General features: G+C 39.4%; 2 protein-coding genes across 3 annotated transcripts in view; both read right to left on the bottom strand.

Annotated features, from left to right (window-relative positions):
• The window catches only part of GAREM1 (GRB2 associated regulator of MAPK1 subtype 1), a 90,952-nt gene extending 85,987 nt beyond the window's left edge, over positions 1-4,965 (bottom strand). For both annotated transcript variants that reach the window (XM_007435451.4, XM_015889321.3), the window contains exon 1: positions 4,495-4,965. In XM_007435451.4, coding sequence (XP_007435513.1) covers positions 4,495-4,615 — 121 coding nt within the window. In that variant the 5' untranslated portion in view covers positions 4,616-4,965. The remainder of the gene's footprint in view (positions 1-4,494) is intronic.
• Positions 4,966-13,884: 8,919 nt separating this feature from the next.
• Positions 13,885-26,014, bottom strand: part of LOC112542586 (ras-related protein Rab-10-like) — a 53,370-nt gene continuing 41,240 nt past the window's right edge. The window contains exons 5-6 of the mRNA XM_088130810.1: positions 25,300-25,401; positions 13,885-18,496 (exon numbers count right to left, since the gene is read on the bottom strand). Coding sequence (XP_087986936.1) covers positions 18,419-18,496; positions 25,300-25,401 — 180 coding nt within the window. The 3' untranslated portion in view covers positions 13,885-18,418. The remainder of the gene's footprint in view (positions 18,497-25,299; positions 25,402-26,014) is intronic.

Here is a 26,014-nt window from a genome sequence, read left to right on the forward strand (position 1 = left end):
TAGATAGCAACAGACAAAAGAAAGATATACTGATACAAGCCTATATCCTTCAGCTTCATTACGAAGATTTTTTTTCAGGGACTGGAAACACTGACTTCTAATGATTTTACAGAACTGTCTTACAAAGCTACAAAGGGGAAACCTGAAAGGGAAGCAAAATCTATAGTACAGCTCTAAGTTTAAACTATTTGTACACCAGTTCACAAAATCAGTAGCAAATACAACCAAAAATTTGCAGTTAAGGGAGTATAGAGCACATAGTTCAGTGGCTAAGAAAATGAAATATAAGCTGCGAATGACACAAACCTAAGCCTCCCTAAATAGTGAACAAGACTATTGTTCACTTTCTAATTTATGAAATAACACGTGAATGACCTTAAGAACTAAGGAAAAGCCTTTCAAATGCTAATTAGAATTACTGTTAATGATATTCTTACTTTACTCAGTAATACAGTAGCAAAGAATACTGTACATTAGCCATATTAGCTTTGAGGGGGGAAACCTGATAATACTGGACCAACTAAATTGCTACAACATAATAAGCAAGCTTCAAATTCTCCAAAAATCTTATTTGGGCACACAGATATTTTTCACTATAATACCATCAGCCACACTGTCTGAACTGCCTGGAATGGTAGTATGAGAGTTCAAACCATCTGGAGGGCACCAGGTTGCCCACCTCAGGTTAAATATTATCTCCCAGCACATCAGACCTGTACTTCAGACCCTGCATTAGTTGTCAATAGATTTCCAGATGCAGTTCAAAGTATTGGTTTTAGGTTTTTATGTCAGTGCCCAGATACCTGCAGGATCACCTTCACTGACCTGTCCAGTTTTTCCTGGGAGAAGGTTCTGGTCATAGGGGGGTAGTGGGGGGACTCCTTTCATGAGGCAAAGAAAATGGAGGCCAAAAGGCTCTGTCTTCCAGTCACTGCTCCAGCTTTATGGAATAGCCCCCCTTGGAATTAAGACTTGCACCAATTCTCTTAACTGTCTGGGAGCAACTTAAGACGGAACTCTTCCATAAAGCATTTGGTGATGTACACCACAGAGGTGATCCTGGAGAAGGAAGGTGGTAGCAGTTAGCAAACATGAACTAAGAAGGAGTGAAGGGAAAATGGTGTCAGGCTTTCAAGATTCTGTAACTATAGCTTATTTCAGTAAAATAGAATTCCAGTATTTCTTGTGGAGTAAATTTCTTGACCTGTCTCAAGACTGATATCAATCTTTCTGACAGCATTTTTTCTTCCCTCCCTCTTATACTAAAGATAGTTAAGGCAGGTTCAGTTTAAGTTTCTTTCTAATGTCTTTTTCCCTTCCCAGGCTTAATTCGTGTTTTTCTAACTGTTGCTGAATTTCTTCTCCAAGGTCATCTGTGTACTTCTCCACAGGTGACTAGTTAAGTGTCACAATTTTTATCTTGTATTTTGGCTATGTTATTTTTCTATTATTATTATATTGTTTACAATACTGATTTTAATAATGTCAACGGTGGACATTTTAACTGACTGTTTTTCTGGACTGCTGTAAACTGTTGCGAGTCTTTATTGATTTGACGGTATGCAAACAGAATAGATAAGCAAAATGTTAAGCAAAATACGTATTACATAAGGGTATTTGGGCAAGTAGCCACTGCGCTAAGGCACAGAAAACTTTTTTGAGAAACATTTTGGGGTAATGAAACAATTAGGCACTTAACTGAAATTCTGCCCTCCCTTCCTTATGAATAAGCCTCACTGAATTCAACAGCACTTATTGTTGAATTGATATCCACAGAACTGTGCTATGAGGTGCAAACTGAATGATTGTAAAAGATAGAATGCCAGCAGATTTGGTAAGAGGCCCACATGATTTCAAAGAATTGCAGCATAGGCAGGAGAAATAAATAAAATAGGAGGTAGTAAATAAGATCATGGGTTGAATGCCAAGATAAAATTATGACTTCAAGAGATACTGCCAAAAACTATGGGGAGCAAAACACACAGGAAAAAGACAGTAGTTGGCTCCATATATCACACTAAGCCTTTGTCTTTTTAAACCATGGTTTGTTGAAAAAGCCAGAGTGACTGGTTTTACATCTAATGTCAAGCTGTAAATTTTGATAAATATACTATATAAAGGCTTAGCACGTATGTAAATCTAAGCATAATGAAAAATTCTTCTACTTCAGAAATATAAATCACAACTGAGGCTGGTCCAGATTTAGAAATTCATCTTCTTCAAAAAGGAAAGAAAGGCGCACATCATTCTCTATGTTTGTACTGCTGCATGTGAGAGAAGATGAAAAGTGGAGGAAGAAGCATCATATTATATTTCCCAAGTAATGGAAATTCAAATGCCAATCACCCTTTGCGGCCTCTAGCAAAACATGATATATATAATTTGGTTATTTGTTTTAGTTCTAATACTAGACCTACTCATAAGTACAATTAATATTACAGAAAAATTAAACCAAAATACTCATGAACACAATACTCAGTGCTGTTTGATTTACTGAATACCTGATTTAATCAGTTCAGAAAATCCTTGACAGATCTGGGTGAACAGGTGATGTAAGAATGAAAACATTTTTGATTTAATATTTAAAGAGGGCATAAATACTGCATTATAGTTCTTGGTCTTTTGCACTATGTAGATAAAAAGTTTTTAGTTGTTCTTCAAATTAATAGATGAACAATCTAATCACTTCCTATTTTACTTTAAAATGTGTTCATGTCTCAAAAGTACACAACATAAATGTTTTCAAAGAGTGAAATTCTACTTACACTTGGCACAGAAGTGTAACACACAGAATCAATATAAGAAAGTTTTTCTTAAAACAAGCAATCAAAAGACCTACTGTATATCACAAACCACAGTAACTGAGTGTTTCTGGCTCACTTTGGAAGCACAGTGAAACTAGACTATAGTGTGCAATAGCTATCACTATTACTATAATGTATTCCATGAACACCAGTTTCCCTAAATGCATCCTTTCAAAGTTAAATATAACCTGTCAGAATAAGCTGATATATCAATGGCTCTTTAAATATAGAGTTATATTTCTGAGAAGTTGAGAGACAGAATCATTTCAGTAGATTACTTTAAGAGTTAAGATTGTTATATTAAAGTTTCAGCTGGATTCATGCCTCTTGCTAAGTCACAAAGCACTCTGGCACAGCATGAGACATAGTGTAACATTAACCATGGGCAAATGCACACCAGATACAAAACAAACTACCACTAGTCAAGGTTTCTTCTACTTGGGCCAGCTAGAGCATCAAAGTTTGTTCATTAAAAAAAAAAGTTTGCTAGCCCAAATCAGGGCCACAGTTTCTAAACACAGGATGGATGGGTGAATGTTGAGTTTCACTTCAGGTCTCTTTCTAATTTTACTCTCTCCACACACAATTGGGATGAATTAAAACAAAGAAGGAGACTTGGACTAGGATCATATGCAGAAGTAAATCATAATTCTTGCTTTAGTTTAGACTTAGTGTGAGGAGAGCTACAATATCTAGGCTGCAAAAATCCAAGTGACCACTAAACGGTAGCAAAGTGTTAGAATTTTCTGTACAGTATCTATTTTCATTTGGATTTTTGCAGCTCAAATCTAGTAGCCCTGCCTATGGCTAGTTCAACAAACCACAGCTTTGTACATGTGAAGCCAACCTTCAAGTGCAGTACTCTGTGCACTGGGCTACAATCAAAGTCTCTATAGTTTTCCATTTATTTCAAAAGAATTAAGCACAGTACACTTAACTCTTGAGTTGGATTCCATCCACTGGCGCTACTATCCCAGCCCAGCAGACCTTTATGGGGTTTAACTTCCAACTGCATTGCTCGGGAGCTCAGTCATAACTTTTTACACCCCCGCATTGGGCGTACATATGCATACACCTGGCTGATCTTGTCTGGATTAGGAAGAAAGTAATGGTAAAGCACTTCCGTACTGTTACCTTGCTAAGAAAACTTAACAGAAATTGAGTTGGACTTTATCATTCCTAGTAAGTATCAGGAGTTTAAGCTGCCGCATTTGCCAACAGAGCACTGTAGCTCGTTCTGGACTCCAAAGGAGCCCACAGACCATTCAAGCGCAGCTCGCGGATCTTCTCCCGGGCGCTGCGCGCCGACGGCACCAACCTCTCGGCAACGCAGTTGACCTCCGCCTCCCCTCCCGCGCGCGAGCCTGCACCGCTCCACAGGCTGAAAGCCCTGGCGTTCCCCCTCATTAGGACCCCATTCATATTTTGGTCACGTGCCCCCTTTCCCCAATGGGCTCTTCTCCCCAGAAGGACTAGCGGCTCGGAGCTGGAGTTTGGCCAGCGCTCAAGCACAGGGAGGCAGCGCTGGAGGCGCCTCGCTGGGGAAGAGGAGTTGGTCTTTCCTTGCCGCCGCCGCGCAGAGGCTCCTCTGACGGCTCGGCTTCTTGCCCCTGCCAAGTGCAGCCAAAGCTCACGCCCAGCGGCACCAGAGGCTGCTTCTGCCCCGGCCGGCCCCCGCGGTTCTACTCACCGCCATCCAGCTTGACGACCTGGGGCAAGCGATAAGTGCTAACCAGAAGGTCCAAGGGGATGGACACGGAGCTCCATTTCACATCCTTCAGACTGAAGCCCGGCGAGGGGGCCGCATCCATCTTCCCGCCCTTCTTTCGGTCGGAAGAGTCGAGCGGCGGCGGAGTCCTGCGGAGAGCTGCAGGCTCCCGAACGGAGCGCGCTTCCCTCAGCCTCTAGTGTCGCCGCTGCCGCCTCCCCGGGCCATGCTGGGCTGGGCTCAAAGGCAAGGTGACTTGCCTCCGACCGCTGTTGCTCCGCCAGCGGCGGCGTGGGTTGCAAAGGCGGCTGCTGTCGCTCCCGCTGACTCTTTCGCTGGAAGCTCCAGTTGACCCAGTAAACGCCATCCCAGCACAGAGGACTGACTAATCAACAAGGTGCGAGAGACGCCTGCGCAGTTCGCGCTCCTCCTCTTCTCCACTCCCAGGGAAAGTGGAGCCCCGGCGCTCCCTCCTTCTCTGATCGACCGGGGGGGGGGGGGGAGGACGAGCTCGTGGCACATTGACAGCCCGCCGCCAATTCTAGCCCTCTCGCTCCCTCTCCCGGCCGCTCAAAAGGCATGCAATTCCGCTGCCCGAGTTCAGGCTGGAATCTGCACAATGCCTCTTGCCTAAAAGTGTGCTCAGTTGCAAGCTTCGGGGCTTTTGTTTGGAGGAAGGGAGCAAAAAACACTGGGACTTACCTTCAGAATAAATAGGAGGCTCATGCCGTTCATAACTGGGAAGCCTGACCAATATTTTTCTGGCTGCTGTATTTTTGTTATGCTGCAGGCTCATTTGGGAGTTAAGTCCCTTTGAATTGCTTGAAGCTATGCTCACACACTGCATTAAACCATGGTTAACTTAGTTTACTAAACTAAACCAGCTGTGGCTGAGTTGCATAAAATGTACTTGCAGGTACCTGCACAAACTGCTTGTAATTTTGACCTCAGTTTGCTGTTATAAGGACAGTCTTTGACTATGCTATTCTTCCAAAAGAATTAAAAATATGTAAAGATGTGGAGTAGGACATGATTACAGTAACTAGGGAAGTTGCTGGCACAGTGCTTTTAAAAAAATATTATGTGAACTACTGGCAGATGTGAACACAGCTGATCTAAAACACATACAGCCTGACATGACATACAGTCCTTATGTAGCCTAGCTACTTGCTGAGAGGGTGTAGGGGTTAGGATCGGCATCAGGGAAACCCAGGTTCAAATCTACCTTCAGCCATAGAAATTAGCTGTGTGACTTTGGACCAGTCATTCTCAGCTCATCCTATGTGATAGGATCACTGAGGCTGTGGTGGGGAAATTGGAGGCAAGAACACCTACATCATCACCTTGAGCTGCTGGAGGAAAGACAGGATATAAGTCACATCTGCTGGTCTATGGCCGTAATAAAGATTTGATTAAGTCACATATACCTGTACATTTTGTTGTTGGGCTCAGCCCACTGGCTGTGGTCCTCTGCCAGAGAGTTAGGGCAACAGCAAGGAAGAGGGCAGTAAGACAGAGCTCACAGCAAGCGTTCCAGCCAGAGCCCAGCCCTGCTGCCACCCAACCTTACCATCCATACCTGCTCCACTCCAGTCTCTGAAGGGCAGGCATGACATACTGCATCAGTGGTGGGACAAGGTGAAACAATGTAGAACAGCACTGGTATAAGCAGAGAGGATTAAATCACTCTCCCTTCCCACGAGGGAAGTCCCAATAAAAGCATATTTTGTATATCAAAAAAAGTGGGAGAAAAGTAGCTTTCATCTGGCGAATTGGGTAGATGAGCTAAGCTACACATGAATGTTAAAAACATAGCTAAAAAAGAGAGTGTGCTAGGTGTTCCTCATAAAATAAAGTGCTTGGTATTCCATAATCTTGCAGAGTTTAAGAAGCAGTGTGCTAGCGTACTTCCTCCTTCAAATCCATCTTTCTCTTGTCCTTGACTATTTGAGCTGGTCTACTTGCAAGTTCAACTGCCATGACAGCAGCAAGCCCCCCCCTTTTTTTGGTTTATTTATTTATATATCAAATTTATATCACCGGTCAACTCCCTCACAAGGAGGGACTCTGGGCGGTTCACAACAAAACAATTTAAAATCAGTAAAAGCTTAAAAAATAAAAATATAAAATACAATTATTAAATACAATAAAATCCAAGAGATGGTGATATTATTTCAGCCTGTGACCAGATAATATCGGTCAAAGGTAAGACTAGGGAACCAGCCAACCCCAAAACTGACTATTCCCATCCCTACCTCATGTGTGATAACAAAACCAGGTCTTCAGTTTATCCCGCCTTTATTATTTTTACAAATAACTCAAGGTGGTGAACATACCTAATACTCCTTCCTCCTCCTATTTTCCCCACAGCAACAACCCTGTAAGATGAATTGGGTCTGAGAGAAAGTGGTCCAAAATAGCATTTGCCACCTCTTGAAGAACAGTGCTTCAAGTCTAAGGAAAGAAAGTGCTTAATTATATAGAAATCAATGATTAAGCCAGGTGGATCAAGTTAAACCCTGTATTGCTAGATAAGGAAGCTTTCTAGACTTTTCATCTAGATACTGTGTAACCCAATGTTTTAAATGAAAACTATTCCATTTTTGCAAATGTGATAAAATAAAGGCAGTAAATGTTATCAGGGGAATGAAACAAAACAGAAAGACTGTTCAACATGGTACAATTGTGTTAGAACAGTATATCTTTGAATTAGGTGAACACTATAGGTTTCCCAGTAGTAATGTATGGCTGTGAGAGCTGGACCATAAAGAAGGCTGAGTGCCGAAGAATTGAAGCAATGAGCGTGAAACTGAACAAACTCAGGGAGGCAGTGAAGGACAGGAAGGCCTGGCGCGATATGGTTCATGGGGTCACGAAGAGTCGGACATGACTTAACAACTGAACAACAAATAGGTTTTTAACTCAGAATCACATAGCAGTGGTGGAGGGCAGCCATGTGATCTCAGAAAAAGACACAGCTGCTTTCAGAAGTTGCAGACAGGTGTTACATTCATGCCTCTGTACTTTTGCTCTCAGTTCTAAAACAAAGTGGAATCCATATTATAATCCATTAAAGAGATATATTATAGAATATTTTCTTGTTAATTGAAGATGGAACCAATTCTCTACAGATGGGAAAATTCATATATATAACTCAGGGACACCCTTGGTCAAAACTTTTGCTTTAGAGGAGTGTGTGTAATGGTTTATGTAAACAATGAGATATATAGTTCCCTAGAATTTTAGCATGTGTAGTCATTGTGGCAGATGGTCATACCTTAAAATAGATGTACTTATTTTATTTGTTTGACAGTTTGGTGTTTTGCACTTTGTTTTTTTCATTCAGTCCAAGGCAGAACAGCAAACACTGCTGTTCCTTACTTAGATCAAGATGTGTTATACCCCAAAAGCTAGCCAAATCAGAGACCAAATACAGATCATGCCCAGAAGACCCTTTGCCCAGCTAGTATTTTAGCTGTGGCCTTACCTAGAGCAGGATGTTCTGAAGATGGTTACACATACCTTTGTTATCTCATGCCTGGATTACTGCAATTTACTCTGGGGGGCTGCCCTTGAAGACCAGTCAGAAACTTCAGGTAATACAAAATGCAGCAGCCTGTATGCTTACTGTACAATATGGTGTGGTCACATAACATCACAGTAATGGGAACTGTGCTAGTTACTGTTCTGTTTCCAAGTACAATACAATGTGCTAGTTATTGTCTATAAGCCCTATATAGCTACAGGACCCAGGTCTCTTAGAGACTTGCTGTCCTAAGTAAATTCTCCCCAACTGGCCCAGGCAAATAGGGAGTCCCTGCCTGAAGGCCCTTCTTATCAAAAGGTATGACTGGTGGGGACATGCGAGGGGGTGTTGTTGGTGGCTGCTTTCCTTATTCTTACCCTGAGGCAAAACGACCCCCCCACCCTGCCCCACCCCGCCCCGCCCCGCCCCGCCATGGTCTTCCAAAATAGTTACAACTTTGATTACAACTAAGTAGGCCAGTGTTGTCCAAACTTGGCCACTTTAAGATGAGTGGACTTCAACTCCCATGCTGGCTGGGGAATTCTGGGAGTTGAAGTCCACTCATCTTAAAGTGGCCAAGTTTGGACAACACTGAAGTAGGCCATCATTGTATGGTATTTGTTTATGGTTTTATTGTTTTTTTAACCCATTGTTCCCTGTATTGTTTCAATTTGATACACAGCCAAGAGCCCCTGTAATGACATAATTTATATATCTTATAGAATAATTAATATGAAATATAATGTTATTTTGGCATATGAGACAGAAAAACCCATAAATATATCTTCTCTCTTTCTATATTATGAGCTGCTTTGGAAAAATGACATGGGGATAAACTGATATTCACTTCTAGTGCTCTCTCATGCGTTAGAGTAACTGACTGGTTACCAGTGGGAATGGTCACAGATGTTGTTTTGTTCAGTAAAGTAACTTATGTCTGACAGAAAATATATCTTGTTCAGTGTGACAAACATCTCAAGCCTGCTCTGTTGACGCTGTCTCCCAAAGGAAAGGCAGAAATAGGACTTTGAACTAAAGAAATCAGGCATATTGGGTGGATCTTAAAATAATCGGCTTTTGATAACTGTGATCATACAACTATGAATCAGTACTGCCAAAAGTAATTTCAGGCCCTTAAGAACAAAAAAGCCCTTCCAAGACTTAACAGTTGCCTATGCTAAAAGCCTAAAAAAAATAATAAACTCACAAAGACAAATGGTTACAATATCCCACTAGAGCAGTGTTTCTCAACCTCAGCAACTTTAAGATGTGTGGACTTCAGCTCTAGAACCCCAGCTAGCATGCTGGCTGGGGAATTCTGGGAGTTGAAGTCCACACATCTTAAAGTTGCTGAGGTTGAGAAACACTGCACTGGGGTATTAAAATCAGACAGTATTATAGCTAAATCTCAGAAGAGAGCCAGTCATGGGGAACGTTGAGGGAACAGATAGGACTGTAGGGCTTTCATAAAAGATGTCAGAATTGGCTGAGACAGCAATCCATTTGGGTACCATGGCTTATGGAAACCAGGAGAACAACTTGTAAATGTGATGAGTTCCCCTTCCTGTCTTAAAGTGCTGACAGGTTGATATAGGTGAAAACTATCCTGCTTGGTCCCAGAATACTAGCAATTTTTATTAGTCTTGGAAATGCATAGTTAATGCCATACAGGTATCGTGTGTTCTGACTCCTTGTTCTTACTAACTCTTGGGTATTCAAATTCTACACCAATCAAAGTTTTCAGACAGTCTTTAAAGGCAGCTCTGTACAGAATGCATACTAATAGTTTAGCCTGGATAGGACTAATGACTGTGGCCTTCAACTGGCCATTGAAGCCCATGGAACCCCAGATAGCAAAGGTTTCTCAAAATATACAATCCTTCAGAATAGTATAACCCCATCAAAGACCTGATATAAGCCTCCTTAAGTTCACTGTTGTCCATGACAAGGAGCGTTCAGATGCTTCTTCAAGAGGTCTACCGTCTCTGTGAGATAGAAGTGAAAGGTAAAGCTTACCTCAGGACATATAGATGCATTAAAACTTGGGGCACAGGATGGAACTCTGTAACACTTCTCAGCTGATAGTCATGAAGTGGAGTAGAAATTATCTAGCACAACCTTCTGAGATTCTTCTTCCATGAAGATCAGAATTTTTGCAACATTATGCCTAATGTATTTAACTCTTCTCTAAAGCATGGTACAGTGGAACTGGCTTCTGCTACTAAACATTAGTCTGATCTCAAGATAGGATTGTTTCCCAATGTTTCTGCATTCAACACAAACTCTCAAATGACCTCAGTTTTTGGTGGCTGGTATAAAAAGTTTTACAAATGTCATTATTTACATAGAAATAAATATACCTTTCTAACTGCCCAATAGCATTTTTGTGCCAGCCATGATAACCTCCTTCCTCATCCAGGGTAGTAATATAATTATTCCTGAGCAAAGTGGAATTGAAAGTGACTTATGTTATAAATGCTACCTGAGCATTTGAACTTAACAATGATTCATGTGGGAGCCTGAGGCTTCTTGCTGCCTTGATAATGGGATAAGAAATAGGTGATGGCTTTTCATCTATTCTTTTCTCTTGCTTTATTTGGTTTTCAAAAAAGATCTAATAATTTTTGAGCCCAAAAAAGTGGAAAGTGTGAGAATATCAAAGTTATCCTAGATGTTAATTCTCAAAATGGGAGGTAAATAGTTAATATTCAGAGGCTTTTTGACAAAGAATACATAAGGAAGATTTGGAGATAAGGCTGTATTTTATACTAGACTGGATAGGCTGGTAACTTTGAGAGATACTTTAAGGAGCATCACTAGATTTTTTTCTTCAATGGTAAATAATTATGTAAAATTGTATAACTATACAATATGATTAATTTTTAAAATTGTTTAGTCATCTGACCATATCAAAAAGCAGTAAAAATATAGAGAAAACAATAGGACATATGCAAAATAAATCATCACCCCACAGTCAACCCCAATATGTTCTAGGTTATCCTCTTCAGAATGGTCCTTGATAGGAAGATTGGAATCTTCCTAGTAATATACAAGTTCATTCCATGAGAGAACTATGACAGTTTATCCTGGGTGTCGCAGTGTTTCTTGGTTTTTAAGCAAGGAGCTGTTTACATAAACAGTTGTTTCTGCAGAATATAGTTCGCAATCAAACAAAATATATATGATATCTTCAGTACCCTGTGTACCACATATACACAGTCTTTCTGCAAATGGAACTCCATGGAACCTCTCATATCTTACCATGGAATTAAGTTGTTCAAAACCTGCTCTGGAGAAAGCTCTTCTAAGATGTTGGGGCATATAAAGTATTAAATACTTTTCTATCTGGAAGGCTGATTTGTGTTGAGCCAGACACTTTAAGGGCTTAGCACATTTAAAGAATACAATATCATCTTGGGCAGCAATGTCCAAGACCCTTTATTTGAAACTTTTCTTGGCCTTCAGATCTGATTGGACTGGGAATTAGACAAAGAACCATATTATGAGATGGTATTTGTAAGTAGGACAGCCCAAGTGTGGAAATACATATTAAGTATCTGCTCTTCGAAACACAGTTTGGGTAAACTATAAATAAGCAATAAATACAATCTTTAGCCAATAGCTGAATACTTTAATTGCTAGGTGACTTTGTATAGCAGATATACCCAGCTCTGCCCTTACTGCTGGTGTTGGCATAGATTTGCCCAACCCGAAGACACATTTCAGGAAAGTGGATTGTATCTGTTCTAATAAAAGAGCATTTGTGTATCCCTATAATTCTGCACTGTACATAATCATTGGAACTATTTTGGTGTTGTATACCTTGATGATTGGAATTATGGAACCAGGGTAGCTATGGTTGGTGAGTTGCCTTATGGCATTGGCACTTGAACTCCTCTTGAAATGTGGCAGCCAGGAACCCATTACTGTGAAAACAACAACTAATTATAGATAGGACTTAACCTGGTCTATATGTTCCCTGTCTAGGCTCCAGTTATATCTAGTCTGTCTTTTCCTGAAGGCAACCACATTGGTCTTAGACTCCTGTAACTGAATGCCCAAAAAAGTCTTTTTTTTTTTTTTTTTGGCTGCTACCTCTAAGTCTAATCAAAGAGAAGACAAATGGCAAGACTTTTGTGATCATTTTCTGGTACTTGTCTAAGCTGTATCATAATGGGGTGGACACATAATGTCAGCCTCCCAGGTAGACCAGACAGGAAACACAACAAGATGAGCTAATTCTACTTTATTGTAAGGCTACATTAACAGAATCTTGCAAGTCTGAAAGTACAAATCTCCCGCTATCTCTTCTTACAGCCTGATAAGTTATGGTGGATCCTTTCTAAATTTCTTTCTGTCCCCATTATGCAGCTGCAGGTTCCTGCCTTTTTTATCTGATTGTTCACTAGTCAGCATCTCTTCCCCTTACTTCTCAAGGTCATTCCCACATACCATAGCTAGCACATACACATAGCTAGCCTTAATCTGTTTCTCAACAAATGACATTCTGAGTAAATCAATGAGGACCCCTCTACCTACAACCTTTTCAGTTAAAATTTTTCTTAGTGCTGCACCCAGGTTTTCATATGCTATAAGTACAGAGACATCTATGACAGGTGAGGTGACTACTAGTCAGGGCTTGATCAGAATTCATATATTCAGTCAGGGCCATAGTATCCAGTCTGGCCCATTTTATCCTTCTGTCCTAATGAACCTCTAAATGAAGTGAGATCATCTGAGGTATTGGGCCCAAGGTGTGAGTGCCCATAGAAATTCACAGCAACTGGTTGGTGGTTGCCACCTCTCTTACATAAACCTGAATGTCTGAGAAAAGGGAGGCTTCACTATTTGAGACACATATATATTTAGGGTATTATTTGGTTTCTCCTGGTGGTAAGTAAAAGAGTAAGCAAAGCTTTGGTCCTTATCTTCCAGAATATGCAGGTTACACTTGCATACCAGGTTTAACAAGTGTATACCAGCAGCATTTCTTTCCTGATCCATAAAGGACCATGAAGGTAATACAGAGCAGAATTCTTCAGGAATGTTGCCATTGTCAATATGGTCTTGTAGAGATGGTCCCAGCCTCACATTGAAATCATCTAAAACAATTATCATTGGTTTGAATCTTTGCAATTAACTGTATCAGAGTTTGTTTTACGTTCACCCATATATCAGGAATAATAAGTAGACATTTGCAGGGGCAAATAAACATTCAGCATCACAATCACAGAGGCCTCATACCGGAGTTGAACAGCTAAGAGAAAAGGTACACTATGATCAATTCCATGCCCTTTCAGCCTAGCTCTTCCGGGATCAATATGGCCAATCCCCCATTGCCTGGCCTTTCTCTTTTATCTTCCATGTCAAGGTGGCCCAGGATTTAAAGCCAAATATATTCATCTCCAGCTGTTAGCCAGGTCTCTTGTACTGCAATCATACCAAAGTTGGACAGAAGTCAAGGTAAGTCACATACTTTATTTTTCCCACCTGCTAGATTCCAAATTAACATATACAAATAGCTGTATTGTTAATCATACCTATAGGAGAGCAGGAAGGGAAGCTACACAGAGCTGGGTTATAACATACCCCATTCAGTCATTCATCTACAGATATGAGGTTAACAGAACCTGAGGTATTCAGATATACACACTGGATTAGTGGTTTGAATTTTTCTTGATGTCGCTACAGGGTGAGACAGCTTGCCAGGACCATAAGACTCATCACCAAGTTGACTGTCTTTTGTTTATTTTTATTTATTTATTTATTTATTTATTTATTAAACAAATTTATATAGCTGCCCAACTTCAGGTGGCCAACAAAAATCAAACCCCAAATACAAAACCCACTATATCCCCTACCCCCCAGTGACCACAACACATTTACACTAGCCATTCAATGGGCTCCATATCAACCTGGGATCCCCAGGCCTGCTGGCAAAACCATGTCTTCAGGGCCCTTCGGAAGAGTATCAAGATGGGGGCCAGTCTTATCTCCAGAGGTATGATGATCCATAGGGAGGGAGCCATCACTGAGAAGGCCCTTTTTCTCAGTCTTTTGTGGTTATATTTTTTCTAGTGTCCATGTGAATCTTCATCTGATATTTCAATGCACTGATGCTTGGGTCATCCATCTTGGACTCTATGTTCCTGGGGATCTAGACACCCCCATTATTTGGTTGAGTTTGCCAAGACAAAGATGTTGCTGACATGTTCCCAGTGGTTGGTTCGTTCATTCATTCATGTGGGGTCCCTATATCCTGTAGTCCATTTGGTCCAACTGTAGCAAGGCATTAGAACACCATGGACCAGAACCCACAGCAGGGGAGATGGAGTCACTAAATGGGTGCTGCAGATTAGTGGTTATATTCAACCCCTCTTTATCTAATAAGTTGATAGACTGTCTTCCTTCTGGTTACTTTTCTGCTGAGAATCAGCAGTTAGGTCAAAATGTATCAGAGACATTTGTTGGTTGTTATTGTTGATGCAACCCCTTTTAGGAGATATTGCCACTAAGTCAACCAGAAGTTCCACTACTAGACATGTTAACAGTGTTTGTTGTAAATTTGTTAATTTTCTTAATATTTCATCTTGCACACTATTTGGCAGTGCTCCAAATGAATGAATCAGCTGTACTTCTAGAGCTTCATCTGTAATCTTTCTGTCACTAGTTGTCTCTAGGTACTTATCTGAGTTTCTCAAGGCTAAATTCTCAAGGCTATTTGCAGTGGACACCTTTTTACCCCTAGTGCCTGGTGAGAGATTTTCAACCTGCATAGGTGAGTGAAAAAGTGAGCATGTTTTATAATCCCAAAATAGACGTAATTGGAATATTTGAAACATATCCAGAAAAGGTTACATTTTGAGCAGCATACCAGGGATTGTATGGCATTTGAATGCAACAAAACTCTTTTACATCCTATTTCACTGGGTAGCTATTTGGCTGCTTGTAAAGCCTATCAGATGAAGTTAACATTGGAGAAATTTGCTTAAATATAAAAGGATAGCCCTTTTGGTGTCCCAACAACTCTTGTAAGTCCTGTTAAGGTAAATATACATAAATATACAACCTGGTTATTCTGAAGGATCCTATTATTCTTAATTCCCCTCTTCCTCTTTTCATCACACAGTAGTAGGGAGTCCCTCTGCTATTACAGTTTAAATGTCTCTTGCTGCTGAGTGCACGCTTCTCTCTCTTAATGTTAGTTTGTGCTTCCATAAGTGCAGTTAGTTTGTCTAGTTGGTTCTGGGTAAAAGGCTTTTTTAAAGAACCCAAGTTGTTGCTCATTGTTAAGTAGTCAAAAATAGAAATTACTGTCCCCACTGTTAAAAGGCATTGCCTAGATATAAAGTCCAAGGCACTCTCGTTTGTGAGATTTTTGACCTGTCCCTCCCTATGGAAGCTTGAGGTACTGGTGGGCTGGTAGCAGCCTCAGGAGAGGAGTGTGTTGCAAAAGCATTTTGCCAATCTTTTTGGAGAGAGGAAGAGAGATCAGTTGTTGCTCAATCTCTGTTTGCAGATCCCATTCCAATTTACTCATGCAAGTCAAATTTCTTTTATTATTATTATTAGATTTACTTACTGGTAGGTCATTCTTGGGTGCTAGATAGTCTGAGATTTTGGGTTGCTTTGGAGGCTTTGAAGTGACCACCCTTCCAGAGTTTATTCTAGGCCGTGTCTTTCTTTTCCTATTCTCTTACTCGCTTCTAAAGTATTTAAAAGTGTTCACTACTAAAAATCAACTTGTGCAGCCTGTCCTACTGTCTTTAATCAAAAGGAATTAGAAACTAGAAGAATAAAAGCAAGATAAAGTAGCATAAATCTTTTAAAAAAAATTAGGAGCACTTAGGCAACATGTGTGCATTCTTTGCCATCTTGACTCCTCCAAATTAGAATTTCATACTTTATTTTGACCATAAACTTATAATCTGAAATATTACTATAAGATTATAGAATACTATATTCTTGAAGACCTTAATTTAAGGGTGAACAATACATGCCTCTTCAAATTCTGTTTAACAATGCGAGATTAAATTTATACATAGAGTTTTCTTTTGCTAAATTTTGCCAATATAGCATGCTTAAGTATATTCATTTCCTGCTAAGGTGAACCATGCTGATTTAATTCACAAGACATGAGAGATGATTTATATATGTAGCTAAAATTAAAGTTTGAACACAGTACTTTCTTTGGGCCATGTAGAGGAATGTAGAGTTGACCTTGGGCATAGGAAAGGAATGAACGAGGCATTAAGTGGAGGACTTGCAGAAAAGAGTACACAGTCTTGAGAAAGTGTAAGAAAGAAACTCAAAATAACCCTCCCCTGATTTTGTTTAGTATAAGATGGAGCAGAGAGGAACTTGGAGCAGAGAGGACATACTGTCAAGTTTCTGTTACTCCACCTTTCTACAATAAAGAGCATTCCTGGAATCCCTGCCGTGCTTGTTTCTTGACCTGGCCTATCTTGATGGGCTGACAGACCAGTTCATGCATGTTAATAAGTCCTCCAAAATATCTAGGTACAGAATGCTATGGTCTGATGCAGTATAGTTTCACCCTAGATTCACTCAACTCTAGTTTCTGCAAATGAAGCAGCAATTATGACAAATGCATGGAAATTCCAAAGTATATAATTGTAGCACCAATTAGACATCAGGTCTGAGTTACATGTATACATTAATTCTATAAATGTCACTGATTACTTAATATGAAAGTTAAATTTATCACTTGCACTAATATAGTGCAATCCTAGGCACACATATCTGCATGTAATTTCAGTTCAGCCCTAATACATTTATTTCTGAATAGATATGTTCAAAATCACATTTTGAATGGCTTTCTTTATTGGGCTTTGTAAGTGAAAACTTGTGTAACAGGGGAAGGGGTAGAATCTAGAGTGAAAACTGTAAGAAAGGAAATATGATGAAATAAAATCCAAAATTAGACCTTAGCTTCTGAGATGTTATCTATCAAAGACAGTAGGCTTTTCATTTGCCCAGCAATTACTATACTTAAATTATAAGGAGCACATATATTAAATAGTCAGATCACTCATGACAAAAGAAACCAAAAATTGAATGCCATTATCTCACCAGGTGATAGCACGTGTCTGACTTTTATTGGACTTTGAAGTGCAGAAGGGATGGCCCTGGTTAGTACTTGGATGTGAAGTTTCCAGGGAATTTCAGAGTTGTAGGGTAGACTGGGAAGGTTTGTTTTGTTTTTGTTTTAAAAAGCAATGGCAAAACAATTCTATATTGTTGCCAAGAAAGCGAACTTCTAGGATATGTTGATATTTAGTTGCATTAATTCTTCTTTCTACCTGAAAAATATCTCCTGTGTCTACGAATTATAATACATTGGCATGGTGTTCTTTTCTTCCAAAGTTTTACCCATTTTCTCTAAATGTGACTTGGACTGATTACTGTGTCATCAGTCCAAAGCACCTTGTTCTAAAACATGTCAGGCTTAATCAAAGTTTTCATATGCAAGCTTTAGATGACGACACCAGAAAAAAAATTCCTTCTGGCAACTTTCTTATATAGATTCTTATTGCTACTGTATTGTGGGCAACTACTCCATTGTTAGCTAACATTTTCAACATATCTAACCAGTTTTGGATAGTTCTAGCAAACATTTTAATGTCCTATAGTTAGTGAAGAAGCTGAAAAAAAGTTGGATATTTCAGCAAGACAGATTCAAAACATACCTTCAAATCAGCCATAAAGTATTACAAGAAAGAAAGGTAAAGGTTTTGGAATGGATTTGAGACTCCCCAGACTAGAATATTATTGAAAATCTATGGGGAGATCTCAAATGTGCAGTGTGTGCAAGCAGACCTAAGTATTTCCAAGTTACAAGAATTCTGCAAGGAAAAGTAGAGAAAAAAACCAAACTCTTTGTCAGCTACAGGAAATGTTTGAAAGCTATTTCTACCAAAGGGTGTACTACAAAATACTGACTGAAAGGATATTCAAGCTTTTGCACCTGTCATATTCATGGATTTCTTACTTTGAATCTGTAAACAACTGTACATAAATAGTAAGTATGAATTCAAATCTTCAGAAAGATGTCATGTTTACCTTTTAGGTTTACTGTATACGCAAGCTATGTTGGCCAACTTGCAAAGATAGTTTGTTTTGGGTTTTTTGTTATTGTTTTTGTTTTTACTCTTCCATTTTGAATAACTTACAATCATGACCTATAATGTAAATCTAATGTTTGGTTTATAACAGCAATTAAATAAAAGGCCAATGAATAAAGAACATGTTCATTTGTTAATATCAGTACTTAAACTGAACAATTTATATATTAAGGAATTCAAGGCTTTGGCATATACCAAGTCACCAATACTAGTAGCTTTCTCTTTCTTGTGACAGTCACAATTTGCAGCAAGATCTTGTTCGTGGTTTTTCATTTAGATCCACCACGTCTAAGTCGAGTAGTGCACAGGAATTCTGATGGGGAAGAAAACCATAGAATTATGTACAGTGAACAAACCAATAATAATAAAGAAATGCTTTGCCTATTCTGTTCAGTACTTGAAATAAAGTCGTTCAAAATAAAATTATTGTTAGTGGAGAAAAGAAATTCCTAGTAGCATTCCGTTGTAGTAACAGCTTGGGGATGCAAAGGAATGGAAGAAGGCATTATTTTTCAGTCAAGTCTTCCTGAAAGCTCAGGATGTGCTTGAAGGGCCTTCTGAGGCATGTGCAGGCACAGGGGACACTTGCTGGAGTTGCCAGGGAAGCAGCTATTGCTTCATTTCATTGCCTGTGCTGGTGGATTCTGCACTCAGAGGCATATTCAGATAACCTCAGAAGGCTCTTGAAATGAAATTATACAGAATAGGGTTTTTAAAAATAATTTTATTTTAAAACGCTTAAAGAATAAAATAAATGACTACACAAAAGTAAAAGCAAATGAGAAAAGACATAGTAGAAAATAAAATATCAGTAAATAAGCACAATTTACAATTGTTATAACATTTAAAATTATTTTTTCATTATATCAATGATTAAATAATTAATTGAAAATATAAAACGAAACTCATATTATCTTGAAAAACAATTGCATAACTCTAAATGTTAATATTTATACTGATATCACCACTATTTGTCATTGTCTGAAATAAATGCACATGATCTTATAAAAAAAGAAAATAAATACTAAAGCAGTAAAAACCAATATTAAGTTCTAAATCACCTCCCATTATACCCGATCGGTGATTACGTCAAATTATTTATAAACCTTAAGATTGCTTCTGGTTACTATTTTTACATCAAATATTGCCCCCTTAAAAACCTTACTCTGAATATCTGAGTTTGCCTTGTTGTGTGAGATGTAATATACATGGAAGCCATTCTTGCTTAAATTTAGTCACATGTCTATTTTGGATTTATACTGTTAATTTTGCCATTGCTGTGTGTTCCCCAAGTTGGGTTTCCCAATCTGATACTGTCAGAAAGTATCTCTTTTCTAATGTTGAGCCAAATTTGTACTCTTGGCCTCAGCATATATCTTAATAGATTGTGCTATTTTTTTTAATTAGTTCTGGAAATATTCCTAGTTTAAAAAAACAAAAAAAACCTGAGCTTTCAGTTCAAGCTTTGTTTTTGAATAATGCTGGGTATTTCTTTCCAGTACTTCTGAATTTTTTTACATGACCACCACATATGACAAAATGTTCCTTGTGTGTCATAATATTTCCAACATTTATTATTATATTACAATTATGGATGAAGTCATATGCCAACTGTAAAACATTTTGTACCAATTTTCTCTTAAATTACAGCTTGGAGTAAATTTTATTGAATTTTTCCATAAGTCCTTCCATTGTTGTAATGTAATTGTTTCTTTAAATTTTTGCATGTACTCTATAGTCTTTTCTGTGTCCATTTTCATATTTTAATAACAATTTATGTATTTTATATTTATATTTTAAATAATTTATATTTTAGTAGCAGTTTATATATACATCCTAATAGTTGGTCTTGGTTCTGTTTAAGTGTTTCAAAATTTGTCTTCAAAACCTTCCTTCTTTCTTTTTTAATTCTTCCAGTAATCTGTAAATACATCAGCCAAGATAAATTTCAGCTTTCACCAAATAACTTTTGTTGTGACTTTATTCTATTTCTAGAGTCTCGATGTATCATATCCATATATGTGTAATTATATGTTTCTTACAATAATTGTCTCCAGAATAAAAGCTATTTGTGGGTGAAGTTAAAGGTGTTTAAACTACTGTATACAGAATAGTTTATTGCCCACTGCTAGTGAGGATGTGCAATATAACCTTGGTCATTTAAATTCACTGTTTCTTCCACCTGCCTTTCCCACATATTAATAGTTGGTGTGATGGTTGGTGGCCCTGAAGCCAAACAATTATTGTATGTATATATAACTACCCTCTCTGGCCTAAGAACCACTGTTTCCCACCTGAACCCTTACATATTACTATTTATTTTATTTTAACTGTAAAACCAGTTTAATATTGCCTCCAAAACTAAATTGGTACATGAATTGCAAGCACACTGGATTACTGATATGTTGTAACTGAGGCATAAATGGTCAAATATAGTTGGTATCACTCATGGAAGCATTCCATTACAATTTATAATACTGTCTTTAATATTCCTGTTCCAGTCCAAATTAAGTTAACTCACTTTGTTTTAAGCAAACTGTCTTTTTCACTGAAAGCAACAGTTACCGTATTTTTCCGACTATAAGACGATACTTTTTTCTAAAATCCTTACCCTAAAAACTGAAGGGCGTCTTATTCAAGGAAGTCAGCCGAGAATCGCGCGGTTGCAAAACTGCCCATACTTTGTTTCTGCAGAGAGGCTTCCTTCTATTGCTAGCCTCCAATCACAAGTGAAATAGCTTGTCTCCCAAACAGACTTCCTCCGATCACGAGCCTGATGTAACTGACGTCAGCTGATGCTGAACAAACCAGTTAGAGGAAGGCTGTTTGCAGAGACAAAGTATGGGCAGTTTCACTCGTGCTTGAATGTAATCAGTTATGCAAAAGAGCCTGGAAATAGAGCTGCAGAGAGGCGGTTTGGACCTCCTCCCACCAAGTGTATCAGGTAAATGTTAACTAATTACTAAATAAAAATGTGTTCTGCACTATCTTTAAAATATTGATTTTTTAATTTTGGGCTGGAAAAGTGGGGGTCGTCTTGTACATGGGGGCGTCTTATTGTCGGAAAAATACGGTATGTAGTGTCTAGGAAGTGTAACTACATACTGGTAGTACATGTAGCATTAAATGCCTTCTGTATAGAGTAATATATGGATCTTTGTGTGGTTTTCATCACCATGCTTAGGTTATGAGGACAAGAATTTAATCATAACTAAGTATAATCAAAACTACAGGGTATTTACTGAATTATCATTTAGGGCTAGGTGAAAAAATTAAGATATGACACAAGAGAAGCAACATGCTTGAACAAAGCAGAGCATTTTCCATTAGTTGCTAAACAACATGGGATAGGAAGAAGAAAGAAAAAGGCCTTTTAATCCAATCAAGATGGTTCAAAAGCATCTTGCTATTCTCGTGATACCTGCCCAGACTTAAGATGAATAGTTCGTAAGTGTATCTGTTTGCTCCAGAGTATCCATGATCTTTGTTAAGTTAGTATGATACTTTAGAATCTCTATGAACACCCCTACATCCCAAGAAAGGATACAACTACTAAAAAAAAAAATCCAGTTCTATAAAAAGGTAAGTTTTACCTAGGATTAATATCTTGCACAGATCCTATGGGAAGAACCATGCAGGATGGGCCAAATATCAGAAAGCAGATGGATATCCTAAATAATGGAGTATCAAAGAGACCCTGGAATCATAGTGGACAATGAATAAAAAGATCTAGAGTTAGCATTAGAGCCACTCACGTGAATTTTGAAGAAAGAGCAGTGTAGGGATAGTCACTTAATCTTGATAAATAATTCTACTAGGGATTCAATAATTGTGATGCTGTTTAGAGTATCCCACACTCTGCTGTGGAATTATGTGTGGGAAGGTCTTCTATCAGGCTACTGTGATGCATTTGTGAAGCAGCTGACAAAAGTGCCCACACTGATTCACAGTTAGATACCAGATGGGCAGAATCCAATGAGATGACTGGATAATGTCTTGCAAAATTATCTGGGACTCTTTTGAGGTTGTAGACTCTAGAGAAGTGGACAGCGGTCTCAGCATTATAAATTTAGCCATGTGCAGACTGAATCTTTGGCTCATTTAGACAGCCAGGGAGAGGATATTGGACTTTGAGGGAGGTGGTTGTACTTCCTGCCTTGAAGGAGGCAATAGTACAAGAGACCACCCTTGATCCAACTTTCACTTGGTATCCAACCTTCTGTTTGTGGAGAAAGTGATAAGATATTAGCTGTACAGAATCCTGGATAAAGCAGATTATCCAGACTCATTTAAGTTAGGATTCTGGACATAGGACAAAAAGTGCATTAGTTCCTCTTGTGGAAGGGCCAAAGCAGTGGAATTCTCTGGGTCCTGCAGAATCTCTCAACAATGTCTGATATCATCAACCATGGATACCTTCCAGACCAGCTGCAAGGATTGGAATGGATGGCACTGTGTTACAGTGATTTTGCTTCTTCCTGAGTGGGCAGTTCCAGTCAGTAGTAATGGGGAAAGAGAGTTCAGATGCCTGACCACTTCTTTGTGGTGTGCCTGGAGACCTGACTTTCTGTCCTTCTATTAGCTTCTATATGAAACTACTGGGAAAAATCAGTTTGATGTGAGTATCTTCAATATGCAGACAATACCCAGCTGCTTATTTCCTTGACGGTCAAGGCAAAAATGCAACGGAGTTCCTTACCCTGTGTGTGGAGACTGTGAGAGACTAGATGGGATAAAACAGGCTCAAAGTTGACTCAAGCAAGACAGTTACTCCATGTTAGCTTATATAATAATTCTGGTTGAAATCCACTCCTCCTGAAGGAACAGGTTCATGATCCAGGAGTTCTCCTAGACTCAATACTCCTGCTTGAGCAGCAGATAAATGCCATGTCCAGGAGATTCTTTGCCCAGCTTTGGCTGGTGTAGCAGTCATAACCTTTTTTGGCGGGGGAGGAAGATATACTGGCAATTATTACTAATGCTCATAACACCTCATGTTTGAATTGTAACATAGTCTATTTGGTGTTGCCTTTGAAGACTAATTGGAAATTTCAGCTGGATCAGAATGTTAATATATTAATCTGTCTGCTGGTGGGTGAGAATCATTCAGCAGAGTACAGTGGTACCTCGGGATACGAACGCCTCTACTAACGAACATTTCGGGTTACGACCAGCTTCGGCAGGAAAATTTTACCTCGGGTTATGAACTTGCCTCTACTTACGAACCGGATCCGCGGCCATTTTCCCTACTGTCACGCAGTCGCGGCTTCCTGTGGGCGAGTTCGCGGTAGCAAGGAGATGTTCGGTGAGGCTCGTGGTGTTTTGCGGTGTTTTGTGAAAGTTTTTGGTGTGCGTGTTAGCATGGCTCCAAAGAAAATGCAGAGCAGGCTTGGCGGGAGTCAGGCTCTGAAGAGGAAATTGCCTCGGGTTGCGACCAAATTCGGGCGGAGGGTGGAACGGATTAACCGGATTTACATTGAACCCTATGGGGAAATTCGCCTCGGGTTGCGACCAAATTCGGAGGGCGGAACGGATTAACCAGATTTACATTGAACCCTATGGGAAACTTTACCTCGACTTGAGACCAACTCAAGTTGCAACCAGAGTCACGGAACGGATTAAGTTCGTATCCCGAGGTACCACTGTAACACCTACATTGTGGCCACTGCACTGATAATCAGCAATTCAAAGTTCTAATAATCATCTATAAAACCCTCAATGGTCCTTGTTATTTGTGGGACTGTCCTCTCCTTGTAGAGTCTATCTGTCCTGTAGGTAGGCTCTAAGAAGGTATGCCATACATTCCCTCCTTTCTGAGAAGGTCAAGGATTCAAAATTAAGCCTTTTAAATGGCTGCCCCACCCCTATGGAATAGCTTGCCTGTAGAGTTAGAATGGCCCTCTCTCTACAGGTAGACCTAGGTTACGATGGGAATTGGGAACAGAATTTCCATCGCTAAGCAATGCAGTTGTAAAGTGACATCACATGACTGCATCGCTTAGTGATAATAATCCCGCAGTCCCATTTGCAGTTGTAACCCCAGGACCACATGGGTGGTTAAGCAGGAAGAGGTGGGAGTCCCAGGCAAGCAGGCTGGCATGTGAGAGCTGAGGGTGAGAGCTATGGGCAGGCGGGGTGTTGCAGGCAGGCAATCTAGAGCATGGGTGGGTGCATGTGTGGTGGGATGGGAAGATGCCAGAGGCAGGCACTAGGGAGCATGGGTGAGTGCTGCAGGGGGACAGGGTTCTGCGGGCAGGTGCTAGGGAGCATTGGCAGTGCATAGGTGCTGTGGGGGGGGGGTGCTATGGGGGGTAGGGTGCCTGGGCAGGCACTACAGAGTGTGGGGTTGCCTGGGCAGGTGCTACAGAGCATAGGCAGGTGAAAGAGTGGGAGCGGGAGCAACTTCAGACTTCCTGCCCAGTTCCCCATTGACTTAGCTTGTGGGAAGCCGGCAGGGATCATCAGAAATCGCGATCATGTGACCTCATTCAGTACTATCATAACTTTGAACAGTCACTGAATGAGTGGTCATAACCTGAGGACTACCTGTATTGAAATTCAGGAAAGAGATTAAGACTATCCCTTTTACCTGAGTTTATAGGACATAGATATTGGGTTAATGCTAATTTTTATTTGATTTGAAATTGATAGGAATTTTTTACTATTTTAATTAATGTGTTTATTATTTTAATGATTACTGTTTTTATGGCCATTATGAAATACAACTTTTTATTATTTGTGAGTCACCCAGAATCTCAGATTGGAACATATAAATAGGGTAAATAAATAGATAAATATTAACATCTCACAGCTTGAGTGTTCAGTCTACTGAACTGGAAGATACCTCAGTATAATAATAATTGATAGTAGCATGGTCAGCATTGTACCCACTTTTGCTTACAAGTTGGTAGATGGGTGGAGTTATACAGCCAATAAGCATAAACGTTTTGAGAATAAGGGCCTTTTTGGTCCATATTCTCTTTCTTCAGTTCTTTGGTTATTATTATGTAGAATGAAATATATACAGGCAGCAAGCAGATATCTTACTTTGGATTGTCTCTCTTAATTCATAGGAACTGGTTTAAGGAAAAAAATAGTTTCTTCCAATTAGCTTACCTTGTTCAATATTTCTTTGGCTAGAACTGAAAATGCATTTTCAATATTTATATTGTCCTTTGCACTGGTCTCAAAGAAAGGTATTCCATATTCCCAGGCAAGCTGGAATGCAAAAAAGGAAATAAGGGAATACTTTTGTTTAAAATATAGTTCTTAGCAAAATCAATTCAAAAGGTGGCTCATGCATTGAAGGGAAGGGAAGGGAAGGGAAGGGAAGGGAAGGGAAGGGAAGGGAAGGGAAGGGAAGGGAAGGGAAGGGAAGGGAAGGGAGAAGAAGAGGAGAGGAGAGGAGAGGAGAGGAGAGGAGAGGAGAGGAGAGGAGAGGAGAGGAGAGGAGAGGAGAGGAGAGGACAGGACAAGACAAGACAAGACAAGACAAGACAAGACAAGACAAGACAAGACAAGACTTTATTGGCCAAGTATGATTAGACATACAAGGATTTTGACTTTGGTGCAAAGAGCCCTCGTGTGTGTGCATAGCATCAAGAAATAAAGAATAATAATAAAAATAATAATGTGATTATAAACTAATTCCCATGGTGAAATCAAGGACAATCTGACTACACACAGTTGTTCCTCTAGTTATTGAATAATCACTTTTAACTAAAACTTATAATGGGACACTTAAGTAAGGATTGAAAGGATCTTCTTCACTTCCAGCTTATCTAGCTTTCTTGAACCTATATCAGATACTTCCTTTATTAACTAGGTTCAA

Source organism: Python bivittatus, unplaced genomic scaffold (genome assembly GCF_059951505.1).
Source record: "Python bivittatus isolate LINGU-HERP-01145 unplaced genomic scaffold, Pbiv_v1 ctg000840_np1212, whole genome shotgun sequence".
Classification (NCBI taxonomy): Eukaryota; Metazoa; Chordata; class Lepidosauria; order Squamata; family Pythonidae; genus Python; species Python bivittatus.